The following is a 20,153-nucleotide window of genomic DNA, read 5'->3' on the forward strand; positions in this document are numbered from 1 at the left end:
TCAGGTGGAGTGCAGTAAACCGCCAGCTATGATGAGAGGAATAAGCAGTGACTCTCACTGACCAGTGTCAGTCAGAGTAAATGAATCTTTTTTTCCTTTCCCTCATGATCCGTCTCTTTCTCTCACTCCGTTTCCTTCCTGTTACTCTCTTTTCTTTCTATCCCTCTCTGAAGCCTAACAAGTGACATGATTGTTTTATTGACTGTGTGTGCATGTGTGTGTCTCTGCAGTCATGTGTGTCATGTTCCTAGAACTGTAGTCATGTTCCTAGAACTGTAGACTGCATACATGTGTTGCAATTATGCACAGATGCGAGGAAATTTGCTGGAAGATTAACTGACTGGAACAACAGTTTCAGGGATCATGAGGTGACTCTGTGTCTTTATTCAGCACAAACACAGCCGCAGCGGCAAGGTGATTGATGTGTGTGAACAGATTAATGAGCTCTGAATGCCAAAGTGATTAGCGATGTGTCTTATAAAAGAATTTGGAGAGTGAAACAAATGTCTCACAGCTTCACATGTTTGAATGGAAATATATTGACACAAAAGCTGGTTTAACATAAGATAAACTCCACAAATGAAAATACATTTATTAGTTAATCTGCAGATATTTAATGCTTTTTTTAATCTCCAAACACAATTATGTGTGAGAACTTCAGCTCTAATTGCAGTGAAGAAAAGGACATTTTTACTGTTGAATTTTGGGCTCAGCAGTTCAGAAAAAAGGGCACAGTTGGGTCTAAATTCTGAGAAGGTGGTCTCAGACTTTTGGATCTCGCTGTATCTTTGCGCTGGTAGAGCCTGGCAGTCTTTTTTGTGCTGGTCTTGTTTGTTTACTACAGTTGCACTGTCATCTCAAAATCACTCTACAGTGATGTTAAAATTACACATATCATCTTTAAGGTTACTTGATCTGTGTTGGTCAAAAGGAAACACACTAAAAATCGATAACCTTCTTTCCCCCATTGAAGCCACATTGATTGAGGATAAGGCTCTTTAAGTGCCCTGCCCAAGAGCACTTTGACCGCACTCAATTGGGGAGTTGAGAGTGTAAGTCACTCAGTTTCCTCAAGAAGATCCTCACAATGGATTATGATCAAGCCAACTGGCTACAAACCTTTTCCTACAGTTTCCTACAGTCTATGACAGCTGTGTCATATTCAGTACATTTACTTACATTACTAGTGCTTTGCATGCGTCTGTGCATCCTCTCAACCTATGTATGGGAAAAATATCTATTATCTTCACGCCTCCATACAGCTTCAGACACCAGTTAGCCTACCTTATCTGCACTCCACTCTGAGTGTGTCTGACTGTGCGTGTGTGGCCAGGGAAGCTATATTCTCTATCAGACTGCCTGTAATCTTGTATGTGTTCATACATATGTAACAATCTGTTCTCGTGTGACAGTAGATCTGACTGTGTGCAATTCATACTATACTGTTTTTATACAAGTTTTTCCTTATTGGAAGCAAAGGTCAAAGGATAAGGGTGTAACATGTTGTACAGATTGTGAAGCCTTTTGGCAAATGTATGATTTTGGACAATATAAATAAAACTGACTTAACTAACTAACAGAAAACTAGATGACTAGTCTTTACCCTAAACTTGAACTTAACTTAAAGACCTTAACAGAGGCTGCACTCAGACTTAAAAAAACAGTGTTAAAACAAACAAACAAAAAACACAAGCCAACAGAATGGGTGCTGTGTTGCTACAAGTACAGGTGAGAAAATAAAGTATGAACCGGAAAGTCAGTTTTGAATAACACATCCATGGCTTTGAGGGCTTATCTGATGCGGCACAGCTGAAGGCATTAGTAAGGGTTGTACAACACTGGAAGTTTATCACAGGAGCATTTTCTCCTTAATCTTGGCAATTGCAAAGGAAAAAGTTGAATTACCACAATGATATACAGTGCCATTGCCTGATAACATTGCAATGTCTTTTTTTTTTAGCTGACAAGCCAATAGGAGACCCAGTTTGTGCCTCTCATGTGTCATCATTACACTCAAGTCATAAAGCTAATCATCTATTTTATGGAGATTAATCCTTGACAATCTTTAAAACTGGGTATCCAGAAATGACACACTGGCTCATCCATTTTGTATAACACAGGAAAAATAAAAACATATTATTGTGTATGAAAATACAGACAAATGGAAAATAAGCACATACAAATATAACTTGAAAAGTTTTCAATTTTGGTTTGCGTTGCACAAAACGAGGAAGGACATGTCTCATTTACAGCTACACTCTTTTACACCTGTAGGAATTGAGCTGCTTGGGAAACAGGTCAAAAACCTTTTTTAATGTACACCAAACAAAATATTTTGTTTTATCCAGATGGTTAGAATAGTTGTTGGGTGTTCTGGAAAGAGCTTCAAGTGCTTTCAGAAAAACAGATGCTTAGCTCTGTGACTCAAATGTATTGATAATATATGAGGCACAAAGAGGGACCATGCCAATGCAATGAATGAAGAGGCTGCTTTTTGATACAGTGCTAATGTAGATCCAAACACTGCCTTAACCGTCAAACAGCATTTAGAATAAGCCAGGACTCCTCATCCTTTTAGATGTGAAACACAAACTGGTCCACTCAAAGATAGAAAAGGAGCAAGATGGTATGAAGATGTGTGTGTGTTTTATTTTGTCTTATGTGACCATGTGATTGTCTGAGATATCAGCTTTAGCCTTTGTGGGAACAAACACGAGTTCTATCATGTGTTTGCTGTGAACAGGAATCTCTCATAAGCAACTAATGGCTATAAAACTTTATTGTTAAGATACACAGATTCTCTCTCTCTCTCTCACACGCACACACACACACACACCAAAGTAGGACACTGAGCCAGTGGATATAAGACTGATAACCTCGTGATGTAGTGTGGGTATCTCTGTCCTTCTTGCTTTCCCTCTCTCTACATCTTTACGACTGATTACTCTTTCACATCCCATTTGCTCATGCGAGTGATCAAGAGCTTGTGGAGATCTAACATGCTCAGCTGACAGTTTGCACAAGAAGCAAAGGATAAAGAAATAAAAACGACCCAAACATTAAGCCCATGGATTTCAGTCAACACAGCCTGTGTGATCTCTTAACGCTTTTACACGTGATTGCATGTGTTTTTTATCATCAGAAACTAGTTTATGGTAAATACTGCAGCAGCATTAGGAGCACATGAGCAGAATAATTTCTTTTAAACCCTGATTTAAAGAGCAAAATTACTCCAAACACATTTTATTTACAGCAACAGCCTTGTCACAGGGGAAGGGAGGGTTATACTCTGTAAAAAATATCCATGGTAGCAAGTGATTGAGTTTCACAATAGTCTCCATTTGTTACTTTGCCTATTCGGTAAGAAATACACCAGTGGGGTGAGATAAACTCGACTTCTTTCCAGTGCAGTTTTACTGGGTCATTCAATTCAAAAATTCAGCTTGATTTGCAATGGAAAAAGTTAAACTAAAGCACATGAAATAACTTTAAAAAAAAAAAGACTTAATTGATTCATTTTTTAAACATTTTGAGAATTCACATTTATACTATTCAGTTTCTAATATTAGCAAAAGTAATGCCAGAATAACTATCAGTGTTAACAATCTGGATATTCATAATATGTAGTAAAGAAGCTCTGTGGGGCTGCACAGCAGTGCTTTGAGTTAAATGCCAGGCAGCAACATGCTAATGTCAGCAACCTGCCAACATGCTCGTAATGACAATGCTAATATGCTGATGTTAAGCAAATATAATGTTTTCCCTGTTCACTATCTTAGACTAGCATGTTGGCATGCCACGCTTTTGGGAATGTTAGTTTTACAGGTGTTTGGTCAGAAAGGAAAGTACTGGACGGGATGATGGTGCAAGAGGAAGAGTTACAGTCCTGCAGGGGACACAAAGGCCTGTACCAAATGTCGTGGTAATTCATCCAAAACTTGTTGAGCTATTTCACTCAAAACTGGCAGACAGACCTATGATGACCCTGATCAAGGCCACAAGTCAAAACACATCAGTCTAATAATAAAGTTCTTCTGTATACTCACAGGAGTTTTGACCTCTTTAGACAGACCTACACTGCCATCCTTAGAGCCACGCCACTATGATTGTACAAAACTTCAACTCAGGTTCATCATATTGAGTCAATGAAATCCTAACAAAGTGCCTGTGAGCACTAGTTCACCTGGCTGTCTGGCAGCATGATGGTTTATTCAGTCTATATTGAAATAACTGATGAAAAGACAAAACACAGACTTTCAAAGGGACAACAGAAAAAAAAGAGAGTAATGAGGATTTCAGCATTAACTACAGACACCATGTCCAATTAAGTCATGTTATTTACTGTTACTTTGTGAAATGTAATAGTAGCGGATAAGCCAGTAAAGCCGAACAGAGAGAGTAATTAATTCAACAGTTTGTGAAATGTATGTATAACAGTAGTTCCTTGAAATTTTAATATGAAAGTCTCCAAACATGGATTACTCAGTTTTGTCCACAGAGACCTATGTGAGTACATTTTATTGCTAGCATAGAATTATGTAACCGTTTGCAAGATAGCAGCAAATCATCTGATCAAATCATCTTTACACAGTATCATTGTGTTTACAAACAACAGTGACATTGAATCCCTACTTTTGCTGAAACGCCTGAAAGCACCACATTAATATTTTAACAGGAAGGACTATGGCTCTATACCAGACCCTTATTCACACCCTAAACTCCAACAGTTATGTATGTGTTTGTGGGCATGTTAGTCTGAGTGTTCTTCATACAGTGTGCACTGATGAAACAGCCAGCGGGAGCAATAAAATGAACTGAAATGAAATCTAGAGAATTAATTAGGCGATATAAAATTTAACTCTGATGCTCCTTGATTATGTGTGCTTCAAGCTGAGCGGAGGCCCGCTGGGCACCACATGTGATCCCTCTACACACATTAGTTAACATGCCAAAGATAGGAACATGACAAGGGAGAATGATGGGCTAGGAGGTGAAGTAAGGAATCAAGGGGGAAGAGAAGATGTTCAATTGGTAAAGGACATTTGAAAGTCAAAGGTGAAGCTGTGTGGCTTTAAAGAAGCTATCCATCTTTGGAGGCCATTTTGTCTCTAACTCTTATTTCATTTACAACAGGAAACAGGTGTCTTCATCTTGGAAGACATTTGATTCAAGACAATATTTAGATATTTTGTATAATTATGAAGTCAACTATAAATATCTATGAAATAATTTATTTATTCTTATATTTATTAAACAAATGTATTGTTTTGTTGCTTTGTTGTATCGTTTATTGTAGTTGGAGAGTCTCATGTGGATGATTTACATACTGTACCAGAAAACTTTCAATATATTTCAAGAAATGTTATTTTTGAAAAGATGTTTCAAAAATAAAAAAATATATAATTTATAGGGTAACCTATCTGACTCCTTCAGTGCTTCAGAAAACTAATATTTTATTATTCATCACTACACTAAACAAGCAGCTGAGATGGATATTTTTCAGTGTGTGTTATGTCACACATCAGCTGCTGACTGAAAAAACAACTGCCTTTAATTATCAAGGTGCGAAACGTTCGCGCTGTGCCGATGCACATGATACCATCTTCTCAGTGACAGAAGTGAGACGACTAAATTAATCTCAAGTCACAAATGAGTTTGATTTGTTGCTGCATTTACATTTCTGAATGTTGATATGAAGTTATCCATGATCAGTGAAACATTATCAATCTTTTCTGTTGTTGTTACAGGGGTAAGACAGACACTGTATTTCAGGTGCGTACAGCAGCTTAGAATAAAAGGAATGTTGTGCACTTCTGACATGATTATAGTGCTACATCTTTATTGCATATTTCTTTAACACTACACTGGTTGCCCAGGAGATTCTGTCCCTGAAATAATCCTAATGCAGTATTTTTATTAGCTTCCACACAAATATGCATGAGTCATATCTGTATCAGCAGTAGATGATGAACCCACCTCAGCTTCAGGCTGCCTGGACACTGAATTTTAACAGTCTGCTGGATTTGGCTTCTCCCTCTGGATCACCTTAGACACTTTATCCTCCACATGTCAGACCTTCACTTTAACAATCAAACGATCGATTAAACGGTTTAGGTGATGTCCAATTCCTATGTGACTTGTGATAAAAATGGAGCAATTCAGATGGCAGTTAGGTTGGAGGAAAACATTGATTCAAGTAAGAATTAAGATTCTGAGTTTTTCTGATTTTGAATCAATCACATTACTGTAATAACATTACAGTCTCTCCTTGCCAAATACACTACACCTATTTCCAGGCTCTTACTGCAGTGTATTGTGCAGTAATACAGGGGGGGGGTTTACTTTAGTCCATTGCAATACAAAAACTGGTAGTCAAGAGTTAAGCTAACCAGTCTGTATTAAAGGAAATATTTGACTTAATTATTGACAAAAAGCACTTTTTACTTTTGAAAAAGTTCATGTAACTGCTGTAATTTGTCAAGAATATGCTACACTGCAACGACTCCTCGTGTCAGGGCTCAGCATGATCTCTGCACCATGCAGCATTTCTGTCTGTGCAGTGTCTGCGGGAATTAATGTGAACATATTCATGCTCTCGTGTTTTCAAGAGTTGCACTTGCTCTAAGACACTTTAACCACGGTGGACAAATTTAAAGCGACCACATTGTTGAAAATTGTCAAAAGTGAGAAAAATTACATGTAATGTCTCTTTTTTTAGACCTTTCACAGTGGCTGCATGTCACCGCTGTATAGCTCGTGGTGTTTTATTCTACTTGTTTTCTCATTCCTTTAGAGCTGCTGGTGTGTTTTTGGAAGGGATGGATGAGGAAGTGATGGGCTTGGAGGGAACACAGACCACAAACCCAATCTTTAACAAGCATGCAGTTGGGGCGACTGCAGAACGTAATATTTCAAAGCTATAATTATGCAATTGCAGAGGTTTGCATGTGTGGTTGCAAGAGACTGCGGTGAACTGTGCATGATACAGCCTTGATACAAATCTTAACATTTCATTATACAAAAATATCCTTTGCACTTTGAAGAAAAAAAACACTCACACACACTTAGATGAACTTCTGTAACCAGCATACAATGTTTAGATTCACAAACATAATGGGAAACTCAGATACTTCAAACTCCAATCCACTTTAAGAGTGACTGACAAAGGAACAGAAACAGAGAAAGAGAGGAGAGTAGATGAGATGAAACTGAGAGAAACAATCATAGGGAGAGAAACAGAGAGATGTTGTGTGTGTGTGCATGCGTGCGTGCGTGCGTGTGGGTGGGTGAGTGGGTGGGTGCAGGTGTTTAAGCTACTTGTGGGTGGATACTGTGATGTGCAATAATGCATCAGGTGCCTCTGCAACACATTCATTAGTGTGTGATCTGTGTTCACTCACCTGTGGGCGGATGACTCTCTCAATGTTCTTCAGGGCCGTGTCGGGGGAGGGGGGTGAACAGTCTGGAGTGGGGCCCGTTGAGCAGTTGCCATGGTTACTGTGCTCCCCCTCACTCGCCGTTACATGGGACAAGTGACCTTGTAGGGAGAGAGACAGGTAGAGAGAGAAAAGGTAAGTTGGTTTCTTCCTTACAGTATTTCGTTTTGTCACAAGAATGAAGTTACTCCAGCAGATGTGCAGAGGCACGGTAGCAGTTTCCTCAAGCTTTGAGTTTTAATTTCAAAGCATCACTGGAGCAGACAGAGCTGACAAATACCAGGGGTGCCAGGTGATTGCTCAGGTACATGAGTTAGGTTGGTGATGTCACAGGCCTTCATTGCTTGTAAAACCTAACAGTTATCAACAGTAGTCAATTAAACAATGCTCACAAGATTCTGCAAACAACCTCAGTTCTTTTTAGGTTTTTAAAACAGTTTGTAGATCAGTATCATCTACACTGATTTACCTACAACTACAACATTTCAGTCTTCTTCAAAACAATTGAAGTAGCTGGAGAGCAGTTATTTTTAGTCCCCCCCCCCCCAAGAAAAAAAAAAAACACCACACAAAGTGGATGCAATATTACTCAAAAGAGCTTGTGCAGCATAATCTGAGTTTTGAAGCCACTGCTCTTTGTAGTCACCCTAATTATCTTTGAAACTTTATCAAAACTTTCCTCAGTCACATTAGTTATGAAGATTTAGGGCTACTATGGAGCTGCATCATCCAACTAACTTTTATGCTATATTAGCATAAAAATTACTTCTTAGTGCAATTTTGAGTAAAGTGAGACATGAAAAAGAAGGTTCAGCTCAACACCTAATGTGTCGCACAGAATATTTCCACCTAATAGTGCATATGAAATCAAAGAGATGTGAAAGCATAAGAGAGAGGTGAGTGTATTTTGTAAACTGACAAGCCTCGTCAACAACCGCAGCAGGGAAATGTGACGACTGCCCAGTGCAGTTTGATGTTTGCGAGTTTTTCAGACACAGACACACACAAGTGTGTGTAGCTGAGTGCAGATCCGAGTGTCGGAGCTAATTTCCCCAGCGTATGATCATTTAACACAGGGATGAAAAAAAAAAACAGAAGAAGAAGGGAGGAAAGGAGTAGGAAGTGCTGAAGTAGCCCAAATTAAATTTCAGAGGGAGAAAGCATCTGTCTTAATCAGCTGAGGGAGACACAAACACCTTTCCCACAATATTGTTGTCAGAGGTGCTGACACGCACACACACAGAAACACACGCACACCAGTAGCTTTCTGTCAGCTGCCACCTGCCTACATAGATCCTATCAGACGCCAGAATATCATCCAATTATGTGAGACCCAGCCAGGATGGACACACGCACGTACACACACACACGTACACACAAGCATACACACAATGACATCAGTAATAGCAGAGTCATGTGTTTGATTTGGAGGGATTGTGTCTTTAAGATACAGTATCATTGATCAATATATTACCTTCTGGTCAGAGTGGGGAGAAAGATTATTGCGTCTTCCTTTTTCAGTTTTGTGTTTCCAGTATTTGCTGAGAGTGAACACATCTGTGCACGATTGTCTAAACGTTTTGTTTGATTAAACTCACTCTTTTTGATTCTGATTATGACACAGTTCCTCTCAGTAATGGATAAGGACATGCTCTCACTCACTCTCTGACAACCCCATTATAAAAACAGGCTTTTAGAAATAGAATTACTGGGGTACAGAGGACATGATGTCAGTGACCTCAATGGTAGACTGGGCCCTGGATAGTAGATTTGACATGATTAAATTCATTGGCATTCAATTTCAAGTAAATGTACTACTCACTCTATCCATGCTTAGCTGACATGACACCTCTTCCAACTCTTTTAATGACTTTTTTGATCATCTACTTTTTTGTTGCTGGAGGATCATTACATCTGAAACTCCATAGCCTCGTCTCTTTCCAAACAAAAAGAAAAAACAAAACAGAACAAAACAAGATTCAAATTGCTTTGTTCTCTCTCTATTTAGACAACTTGCTCTGAAGCCGATTACAAAAAGGTCAGTCAAATAGCATTTTAATCACAGTTCATTTTCAGACATTTGTTAGACTTGTGCAAGGACTTTGTAAAATATAATTCTGAATCACTTCTGATAAAATTAATAAAATAGAAATACAAACGAATTCAGAAAAACAGCAGCATCAAAGGTACTTCCTCTTTGTATTAGGAAGCAATAGGAGTTATTGGAGGTACAATCGTAACCTTGAGAAAACACTTGCAGTAAAAATATACTTGCGAGAGAGAGTAAGAGAGAAAGGACCAAGGTTCGCCCAGGTGGTTGTCACATTTAAAGACACAGCAAACAGTCTATAAACATAATTTAACATAATAAACATAATAAAACCCAACCCCAAAACACTTCATTAAATTTGAGTTTGAATAAATCAACCTTGTATTTCATTTTGAAGGAGATTCCTACTTCACTTTGTGCCATTGTTACACCATCACAAAGCTGCAGTAAAACTGAAAACACCTGCACCTGCTTCAGAATTTCCATCTTCCATCATATATTTATTTTGAATTTCAACAGTCTGGCTGCAGATGTGGAGACACATAATCTCACACACACATTTTTCCTTCAGGGAAAGTGACACAGCTTCATAGCATGCTCTCACATCTGTCAACGCATGTGTGTGTGTGTTTCCTCAAATGTGTGCATGCATGTGCAAATACAGAGAGGTCCTCACTAGACTATACTTAAGGTTGTGCAAGTGCACACAGCTGCAGACAGACACACACAAATAAACACACATCATAAAGAAGCTGCCTGGAGCTGAATCAATGATTAAATGTGGGTGTAAACAGATAAAATAAAAACTGGAAAATTGAGAGAAAGAGAGAAGAAAGGAAGGATGCAACAGAGGGATATATATAGATAGAGATTGAGGTTTTGTCCTATTGAGTAAATAAGCCTGTCAACACTGAGGCTTTGATGATGGATGTGAGATGTGTGTGTGCGCTTGTGGCTGTGCTCTCTTCAGATCTGCCTTCGGCTCACTCCTGGGAAACACTACCAGTTCTCATTGCCAAAGGGAATATGTGCTTGCGTGTGTGTTTGAGTGCGCATATTTAGGTGCATATACATAACACATGCAGGATCATATAAATGTGATAGCTGCAGGGTATTACACCTGTTTACGTCCATGTGCTCAGGTTCATGTATGTGTGTGTGAGACAGTGATAAATAACCTCTGGGAAAATGTGAAATACTTTAACAGGTTTAAAATGATTCAGATTGTCTTTGCATTCCAATCATATATAGTACAGTATGAGTGTGTTGATGCAAAGCATGACAGAGCCTGGGTTCTCACAAACCTATCTGTGTACACCCAAGGCCAGCTTCACAGCTTGTTACTGTAGGCATGCAGCAGTGTGTACAGGAGGAGTGTGTTAAAGTGAATGCTTGGTGGGAGCAAGTGTTCAAATCAGCAGTCCTCTTCCTACCTGCCTAACAAGACAAAAACTGTCGATTTCAGGCGTGTTTTTTCAGTCTGTCAGTTCTGCCTCTGTGCCAAACTGACAAGTAGCATTTCATATGTGTACTGTATCTATGTGTTTATGTGTTTCTAGCTCCTCTCACGTGTTCTCTTCTATGTCAGAATGGCAAATTACAGCTGAGCTCTTGACAGGATCTCTCAAATTTGATCAAATACTGAGCAAATGTAAAAAAAAATCTAACAGATTTTGAAAGTTAAAAAAATTGTTCTGGTACAAGGTAAAGTTTACCTGTTTTTTTTTTACAGATTTACATGTTCAGCAGAAACAAATGGGCTTTGGCGGAGTGCCAGAGACAGAGCAGGGACATTATAAGAGACAGACAGCTGTTGTATTATACATGCCCCCCCCCCCCCCCCAAATAAGCCAATTGTCTGCCTTGGTGTATTTTGTATTTTGGTGTAACTGTATTTTGGGGGAAAGTTTTCTAGACTTGAATGGTGATTGTATACATGCCTAGCTAGCACTTACTATGCACTGTCGGTGCACTTCGTTACCTGATCTCCATGCACACATGAAGCACTTAGTACTTACACCAAGGTCTCCTACTGCACTATAGCTTAAGCGTCGTTACTTGTAAGTCTCTTTGGATAAAAGCATCTGCAAAATGTAATATTTATTTCCCGGTGACGATTGAAGCGCAGTTATGATTCTTTCCCCATTCATTTAGATAAGGACCTGGTCTTGTTAGCCCAAAATAACGGCACAGGGGCATTTCCAAGATGGCTGCAAAGTGGTGAGATTTTGTTTTGTTCATGGGTTTTGTTAATAAAAGAGAAAAATATATAATAACACCAGAATCTAGACAATGAAAATAAAACAAAGCTGAAACAAACTAAAAGTGTACAAGCATCTTGAAAGCTAACAAACCAAACTAAACTTGCGCGAGAGTGAGCATGTGCAAACCGTTCAACACTGATTTCCTCTGGCTGTCAAAGAGAAAGACACTCCATTGCCTCTCTTACAACAAGTCAGTGGGCCTCGACCCTTTTAATGGCAAAGCCCTAGAGTTACTACTTGCTGCCATTAGCCACTCTCAGCCTCCAGCACCAACCTAAGTGGGATAAATGGGGCGAAACATGGCAACATCACTACTTTATCCACTAGAGAGACCTGAGGATGGATTGTGGTCGTGATGCAGTATTAAGAATTACAAATTCCTTCACATTGCAAACCTACAGTCAAAAGAAAAATAGAAAACAAACCAACGTCCAGTAAGTAACTTTGAAAAAGAATGGTCACTGATATTTGAGGGAAAATATAAAGGACTTCTGAAATGTTATAGAGGACACACACATGCAAACACACACGCAGAGACACACAGATGTGCACTTTCATGTTGCACACGTCAGCAGTGGCTTGTTTACCAGCTGAAGACAAGTGTGTGTTTATCTCGGGAGGAGTCCGTCTGATAGCAGAAAAGAAGCACTTCAACTCTAACCACTTGGCAATGGTCTTCGCTCTGTCTGCTCCATACGTGACTGGAGGCCATGAGGCTTCGCTCCCTGTCTCCCCATCTCCAGGATCACACCTCACCTGTAATGTTTCTGTGTTGCTGCAATCTGGCTGTCAGCACCACAATCCTGTGGTTCTAACCTACTGTGGTAAAACTGATTACAACAGCTGATCATTTTCCAGGGCACACCTCAGAGTTATTTATTGAGGATTTTGCTTTTAATAGCAAAAAAACTGAAATATCCCCCAGTTAAAGCAGCAAACAAATACTGAGCAATGGAGAGAAAAGGTTAAGTTTAAACTGAATATGACAAATGACCACTAAATATATCTGCAACAAAGTGTTGGAAGAAATGGATTACCTCATTTGAAATAAATTAAACTCCATCAGAAAGGAATCCATCTTCTACAACAAGGATAATCCTGAGCTAATGTACAAAATGACAAAAATGCCTTCGGACTCATTGAGTCGTACGATTTTGCACACAAGGACATGTGGTGCAATGGGATATCGTGCATAACATTCCCATGTGATCTTCCATGAAAACAGCAGCAACAAAAGTGATGCCTCTAACAAGTTGCGGCAAATCTCAGACCAACAGTTGTGGGAAGGCAAAAGGAAAAGAGTAAAAGTAAAGCTAGAGTTGCATTCAGAGTGCATAGCTCAACCATGGCCAAACAACCCTATACATACACATCTTCTCAGGTATAGCTATCTTTAATCATTGTCTTAAATCCTAACACAAGGCAGCTGTATGGTGTTATTATCAAAAAACAAAAAGTTAAAAAAAATAAAAATAAATAAATAATTTGTGTTATTTACCTAATTTGTGTTCACTTGTTTCATTTCAGCTCAGTGTGAGTCTCTACTGCATTTGCTGTCACTTACAGTCACGTTTCTCTCCTCCTCTTCTGTTTCACCGTGTGTGTCATAGCCCCTCCACACACAGCAGAGCAGAGGAGAGAGGTTGACAGTTTGTTATGTTAAGTGCAATGAAAGCTTTCCAGCAAGTGTTATAAATCCCTCTAAAACCAAAGATTGACAGACGTCGACCCTGAACGTCTCAATGTCAGGCCAAAATTTGTTTGTATGTTTTTTTTTTTTTTAAACACAGTGGTGAAGATGCTAGCAGCCCTGCTTCCGATGGCAGGGAAGCTAGTGCTGAGAGCAGTAGCAGCTCTCCTGCTGGTGCAACTAGAGAGAGAAGCCTGTTCACTTACTATTACTTTGCGTAAACTCAGAGTCATTGATATTCGTTTTAAACCTTTGTTTCTACTTGATATGTTCTTGACACAGAGGGATTATGAAATGTATGATGTGTGCTAACCTCAGTTTTGTGCCATTATATACTTTTTATTTTTTTGGTATATTTTTATTTTTCCCAATATGTCCTCTGACTACAGAACTGTAAAATGTTGTTGCAACATCAAGACTAATTTAAGTTTCGACTCAACCTAGCAACATCTGATCCAGGTTATAAAACATACTATTAAAACTAGTTCATTTGTAAAAAAAAACATGTAATTATCTTATTCTATTTGCACAATATAACCATTAACCACAAGAAGGATTTTTAGAATCATTAGCAGACCAGATGACTTATCGAGAAGGATCATTTTTTGTAGTGTAATGCACCAAGTCTCTCTCTGCTCTTCCCTTTCCTCTTTTCTCTCATCTGAACCCCTCTTTCTCCATGTTTCTTCATCATCATTGCCTTCCTCTCAGAGCCAGATAAAGAGAGACTGACTCACATCCATGTCCAATTAGCCTGAAATGTGACTGGACTTTAAGCAGGAATCCAGGATTTTCCCTCCTTCTGCGTCAGAGATTCACACTCATGTAAATAGCTTAGCCTGAGACGACCCTCCAACTTCATCGACTGAATGTTTAATCTACCCTCTCTCCATCAGACTCTCTCTCACCTTTCGTTAATGTCTGTCTCTCTGCAACATGACAGTATCTGGAGCCCGTAAGGCATAATGCATTTCTAGTCATTTTTACCTATCACATGGAAATCTATGGAGTTCCTCCTCACTTCTCTCTTCTCTGATTTTGGCTTTTTTTTTTCTTGCCTCTTTTGCTCCCTCATTATCTGTTTATGTCTCACTCAGTTTAATTTCCATTCTCTCTCTACGTCTCTCTGTCATTTGGCCAGGTAACAGCGCTCAGAGATCTGAGAACAAACACAACACCCACATTGATCACTTACGTCAGTGGAGCAATTTTCTACCAAAAGACACTTTGACATAGAGCAACTAACCTCCCAGTTCTCACTCACTCTCTCACACACACACACAAACACACACACACACACACACACACACACACACACATACACACAGTCTACTGTATATTGACAGTTCAGCTCTCCTTTATCCTACAGCCAATCACAGAGGAGATGTAACAGCCAAACGTGGGACGAGACACGCTTGAGCACACATAAAACAAGCCTCTACAGTAGCCTCACACCGCTCCTGTTAGGGGGGGAGGGTTTGATTGGGAAGGAGGGGGGGTGCCACTGGCAAGGCAGTTCCCATGGCAACATACAGGTGACTCACCAGCTGGTGATGCAGTTGCCGTGACAACCTTCAGTGTGTAGCATCGCTATGGGAGCTGAGTGAAAGGGAAGAACACATTGTGGGTGTTTGTTGTCGTGGGAGTCGAAGTATAACGCTGCAGACCAAACAAGTGATGAGCAAACAGAATCGACTCAAAGGTCTGAGGCTGGAGGATTAGCTCACACTGAATCCAACGCTGAAAACAGATTTGAAGACAGTGTGGATGGCAGTGAAAAGTAACTGAATCAGGAATAAAGTGCTGAATAGTAACTTTAGTCAAGAATCCCTACTTACACAGGGTTTATACACCAGGAAGGTGGAAATTGAAATATTTGACAGTCATCTGTCTGGATGACATTACGCCATATTGTCAAATAACAGAACGTGTATGTGAAAGGTGTCACTCACAGTGATGAACTCACAGCTGATTATTACCCTACACTGTGTTTCCCCTCAACTGCATGGAGAGTTTTAGTGTCTTTTAGCACATTGTTTGGTTTTATTGTTATGGTTCAGTCTCACTGCTCTTGGCGTCAGGTAGCTGTTGTTAGCAAATAAAAGCTCTGATAAACCCACCCTACCTGTCCAGTACAAAACTAATCAGTAACCAGCTACTGGTTAAATGGTATGCACCTTAACTACTAGGTTGTCAGTTGCCCCAACATATGCAAAATTAAAATCACCCTTCCCTTACTTTCCTTAAAGAAATCAATAGTCCAAATAATGCTACACACATAAATTCAACAATGTATGTATTTCAAATAATGTTGCTCTCACTCTCACCCACATTTTCCACACGTATTTAGTACAATGGAACTTGTGTTTATGTTGAATACAGAATACACTTGGCTTGGTGTCCAGGTGGTTCAAGTCTTACACTGAAGTTGTGATCATCACAAACAGTGGGATGTTCATATAGGCTCTTGTTTGTGAACACAGTAAACATGATCACACTGGAAGTCACCATATGTTCCTCTGTCAAATTATTTTAAAGGCCTAAAAGCCCAAAAGCGTGTAAAGACCCACAAGAAATAAATACTAAATAAAATAATCCAGAAAGTTGAGAGAGAAAGAGCTGTAGCAACGCTCATTAGTTCAATCTAACAGTACGTTTACTACAACAGCTAAAAAACACAAGTTTGTTGATTAGTTTTGGTCAGTTTTGCATTGTCAACTAACTGGCTAACTGTACATTTTCTGTACCACACGTATCTGTTTTGAATCATTTCAGATTGATGTTAATATTTTCACCCTTTTAAATTCTGTAAAACAAACATAAATCCATTCCCAAGCCATGGAAGAGTACAGCAGTAAACTTGAGTTCATACTTGCTATAGATCATGAAATACTAGAATGTCTTTCCAAAATGAGGCAATCATTTTGTTAAACAGGTAAGGACTACTGAATCGACTGAGATCTGTCTGACAGAAAAGCTGATTGAGACACAAAATAAATCAATACTGTAGGTGTGAGGTGGTGAATGAAAGCAAAACCCGGTGGTTTTACATCTCCACATGCAGCAGTGATGTAAAGGTGCACTCTTGGACCCCCGTGACTGTTGGGTGTGGTTACAGATGCAATGAAGCACACCCAGAGTTACTCTTTAAGGATGGATGAGGATGGCATCTGTGTTTTAGAAGGTGAAACTACAGGTGACACACTGACTAAAAGCTGAGTTTGATATTTTGCCTTACCATTGCGGGGACAGGCGTTGAGCCGGAGGTTGATATCGAGTGAGCAGGGTTTGCGTGTGACGGCGGTGGTCACAGACTCATACGGGTTGTCTTCGTCCTCTGGAAGGAAAACATCCAGAGATGGTGATGTGACAATCTCTGCGGAACGCTTTGAGTCCTGGGAGAGAGAAGAAGGGAAAACACAAAGAGAAATGTGAGGGCGATCATCCAGTGACACAGTGGGCACGATTTCATGGCCAAAGTTTAGTTTCCCAAGCATAAATGTGCACATTTAAATTGAAAGACCCCTGCAGGAACTCTTCATTTAGCTAAACACAAACACAACAGTAACTATATTATTAATTATATACTGCAGCTATACTGGCAAATTATCCCTTCAAAAAGACCCATACATGATGTATTATGATAATTAATAGTGTTTGGAAAGCAAAGTGAAGAGGCCTCTCACTGAGTGCAGATGCACTATATTATACCAGAGTGTTATTTTGATTTCATGAGCTTCAACAGAGAAGCACTGCAGAACAAAATTCAGCAAAAAAAAAAAAAACTGAAAAAAAGCTTTTGATGTGGGCTTTCAAATGTGTAGCAAACAGTGTCTATCCAGGGCCAATGGTGTCCATCTTTTGTTCACCTGTTTGCCTGAGGTGCATGACAGGAAACTAAAAGAAAACCACTAAGCACATCAGCTCAGTAATATCTCAGTTCAGCTCAAGAGCATCATTTAAGTCCAAACACGTTCACACAGTTCAGTTGTCATGAAAGATTTAGGCCAATGTTCAAAGAAAACACTGAAAATGAAGGGTTTGAAAAAGTTTGAACTTTTCTTTCGTCTTTTCAATCCTGGAGAATTTATTGTGTCTCTTAACGGTCCCTTTAGGACTTCTGGGTTTTGTTCTCTGTGATCACCGTGATCACCGAGGTTTTGCTGGAGCTTTACTTATAAGAAAAAAAGAGCAGTTCTCAACATTCATCTCAGCTCTAAAATTGTTGAGACTAGTAAGGATTAGGGATAAATCACAGGGAATCTTATGTTGATTTGCTAGTCAAGTGTCTTTAATGAACAGTAGATTGTAGTGAAATTGCTGCAATTTGTAGAAAAAAAGTTATGTGCTATAATGTACAACATAAAAAATATGAGATACAAAGGCTATATTTCAATTTCATTAACAATCTAACTGATGAAAGAGGTGGCTGCTGTTAAAATCTATCATTTGACAGTGCAATCGCTTCAGGGTCTCATCACATGATATGAATGAATTTTAGACCAAAGAGCAAAACAGCTGCTGAGAAACAGGGAACACAAGAGTTTTATTCCCAACATATCCACAATTGAGGTTATGCAAAACTAAGACAAATAGTTCTACTTTTTGTTTAACATTAGAGGACTGCCTTAAGAAAAGATCTGCAAGCAGGTACACTGAGGTCCAAGCACCCGACCAATCGCAGAGCCAGAAGTGGACCAACTCCAGGGGGCCAGCAGCAGCAGAGACTCTCTGAATCAGCTTTGAATTGGCTTTAAAGGGGTTAGTTTTTATGGGCCAAACATTTCATTGTTTATCATTTAATGTTCTTTTGATCTCATTCACAAGTGTCTCCTAGTTTAGATATGGTTCTCAGAAAAACAGCAAAAGCTGCTTGAGTTTACTTAAAATAGTTTAATGTCTATTGCCTTTACCTGTTACAGTGATATTGCCCGAGTTGTGGCACATGTCATTATTCATTCATATTAATCTCCAACAGGCCTTATTTTGCTGACTACATGTGTTATCAACTCAGAAGAGGAAACAGGTGCACGGATCTCTCCGCACTCCCAATCCACCAATAACCTCAGCGTGATCCTTAACAACCAACTGTCCTTTCCGGTTCATACAGGAGTCACACCTGATACTGCAGATTTGCTCCCAATAAACTCTGAGGGATCAGACACAGCAGCCTCATTAGGAAGTCTAAACAGTTGCAGGTCGAAGCTCATCTCAGGCTTGACTGCTGCAACTCCGTCTTTGTTGTCCATCTTGCATCCTCAATCCACTTATCTCCTTCTTTCCCCTGACTTTCTGTCTCTCTTAACTGTCTTGTCACGGCGAAATGAAAATATGTAATCTTTAGAAGAGTAAATAATTAATCATCTTTAATCATCTATCCACTTTATGATACAGGTGGGCCTCACCACTCCTCCACCAAGCTCCAGCTATCACCACAGTAAAGGTTACAAATCCCAATACACACACACACACACACACACACACGAGGAAAAAAGCTCTTGTTGTTATTCTTGATAATATGTTATTAGACTGTTAATGGGAAGGGTGCTCTTCATTCACTTTTCTTAATTAATGCTGTTTCAGTTTTTGTTTGTGTAGCTTATTGTAAGTCGCTCTGAAAAGAGAGTCTGCCAATGCCTAAATTGTAATTTGCATACTAAATGAAATGCGTCAATGATTTTCACCAAAAGGGACTTGCAGCATCTCTATTTGAAGACAATTAATTCAGAGTAACATGTAATGAAATGTTTCTTTGGAACCTTTATATAACGGACTTCTCTCTGGGCATTTGAGGATATTTCAGATTGCACTTTGTTGCAGCACTGGTGAAAAGGTTGAGTCCCAAAGGGCTCAAAGAGAGAGCTGAGGACCAAAAGGTCTCTTATCTCCGAGGCAGATGTGTACCCAGAAAGAATGAAAAACAAGAGTGAGTGATGTGAAGCAGGGGAAAAGGTTACAGGGGCGAGTGTCATTTCAGCCAAAGAGACAAAACATTTCTTTCCAGCAACACAGCCTTTGGATGTCTGCCTATTCCCACAACACAACACTCTATCATCATTTCTGAAGTGTCACTTGGCAACCTGCCCCTGGTTGTACCCTTCCTAATGGGATCAGTGGTAAACTTGTCACCATGGCGATGAGTTGTGGGTGTACATATGCCTGCTTTCAACCCCACTCCAAATATATTTCTCAACCGTCTGACTATATCTTTCCCCCCCTTCGCCCTCTTCCAATCCCCTTTACTCATTCAATAGCCATTACTCTTGCTGTCATCATCCACTACTACATTACCCAGACTGCACCAGGCCATCAATCACACACTGAGAACACTCAAAATAGATTAATCATTCTGGCTGATAGAGCAATCAGTCTCTTGATGATTCCTCTCACTTGCACCACACTTTATTAAAGGCCTACAAACTAACACCCCCCCACCCCTGACCCCCACCCTTTCTATCTCCATCAGCACTCAATTAGACTGCCATTACAAACTAATGGAGATCCAGTCAGTCTTTTCTGCCTTCACTCTGCAGGTGGCCTGGCCTCGACTGACACTGATTTGACGTGACAGCCTGGTTAGCTGCAGATTTCACTCACAGACCTGAAGGAAAGGCTGAGAGCTCTCTGATAGAGGCATAAAGAGATGCTGTTCACTTCTGCTTTCAGGGTCATAAAAACTCTGCTGCAATTTATTAACTCATCTGACAGCTCAG

The 20,153-nt window shown here is 39.6% G+C and overlaps 1 protein-coding gene across 1 annotated transcript in view; it reads right to left on the reverse strand.

Annotated features, from left to right (window-relative positions):
• anks1b (ankyrin repeat and sterile alpha motif domain containing 1B) overlaps window positions 1-20,153 on the reverse strand; it is a 207,286-nt gene that overhangs the window by 89,365 nt on the left and 97,768 nt on the right. Inside the window, exons 12-13 of the mRNA XM_087174490.1 lie at window positions 16,679-16,835; window positions 7,401-7,537 (exon numbers count right to left, since the gene is read on the reverse strand). Of these exons, the coding sequence (XP_087030616.1) occupies window positions 7,401-7,537; window positions 16,679-16,835 (294 nt within the window). The remainder of the gene's footprint in view (window positions 1-7,400; window positions 7,538-16,678; window positions 16,836-20,153) is intronic.

Source organism: Seriola lalandi, unplaced genomic scaffold (genome assembly GCF_002814215.2).
Source record: "Seriola lalandi dorsalis isolate HSWRI2012SDOR001 ecotype SW California unplaced genomic scaffold, Sedor1 jcf7180002054357, whole genome shotgun sequence".
Taxonomy (NCBI): domain Eukaryota; kingdom Metazoa; phylum Chordata; class Actinopteri; order Carangiformes; family Carangidae; genus Seriola; species Seriola lalandi.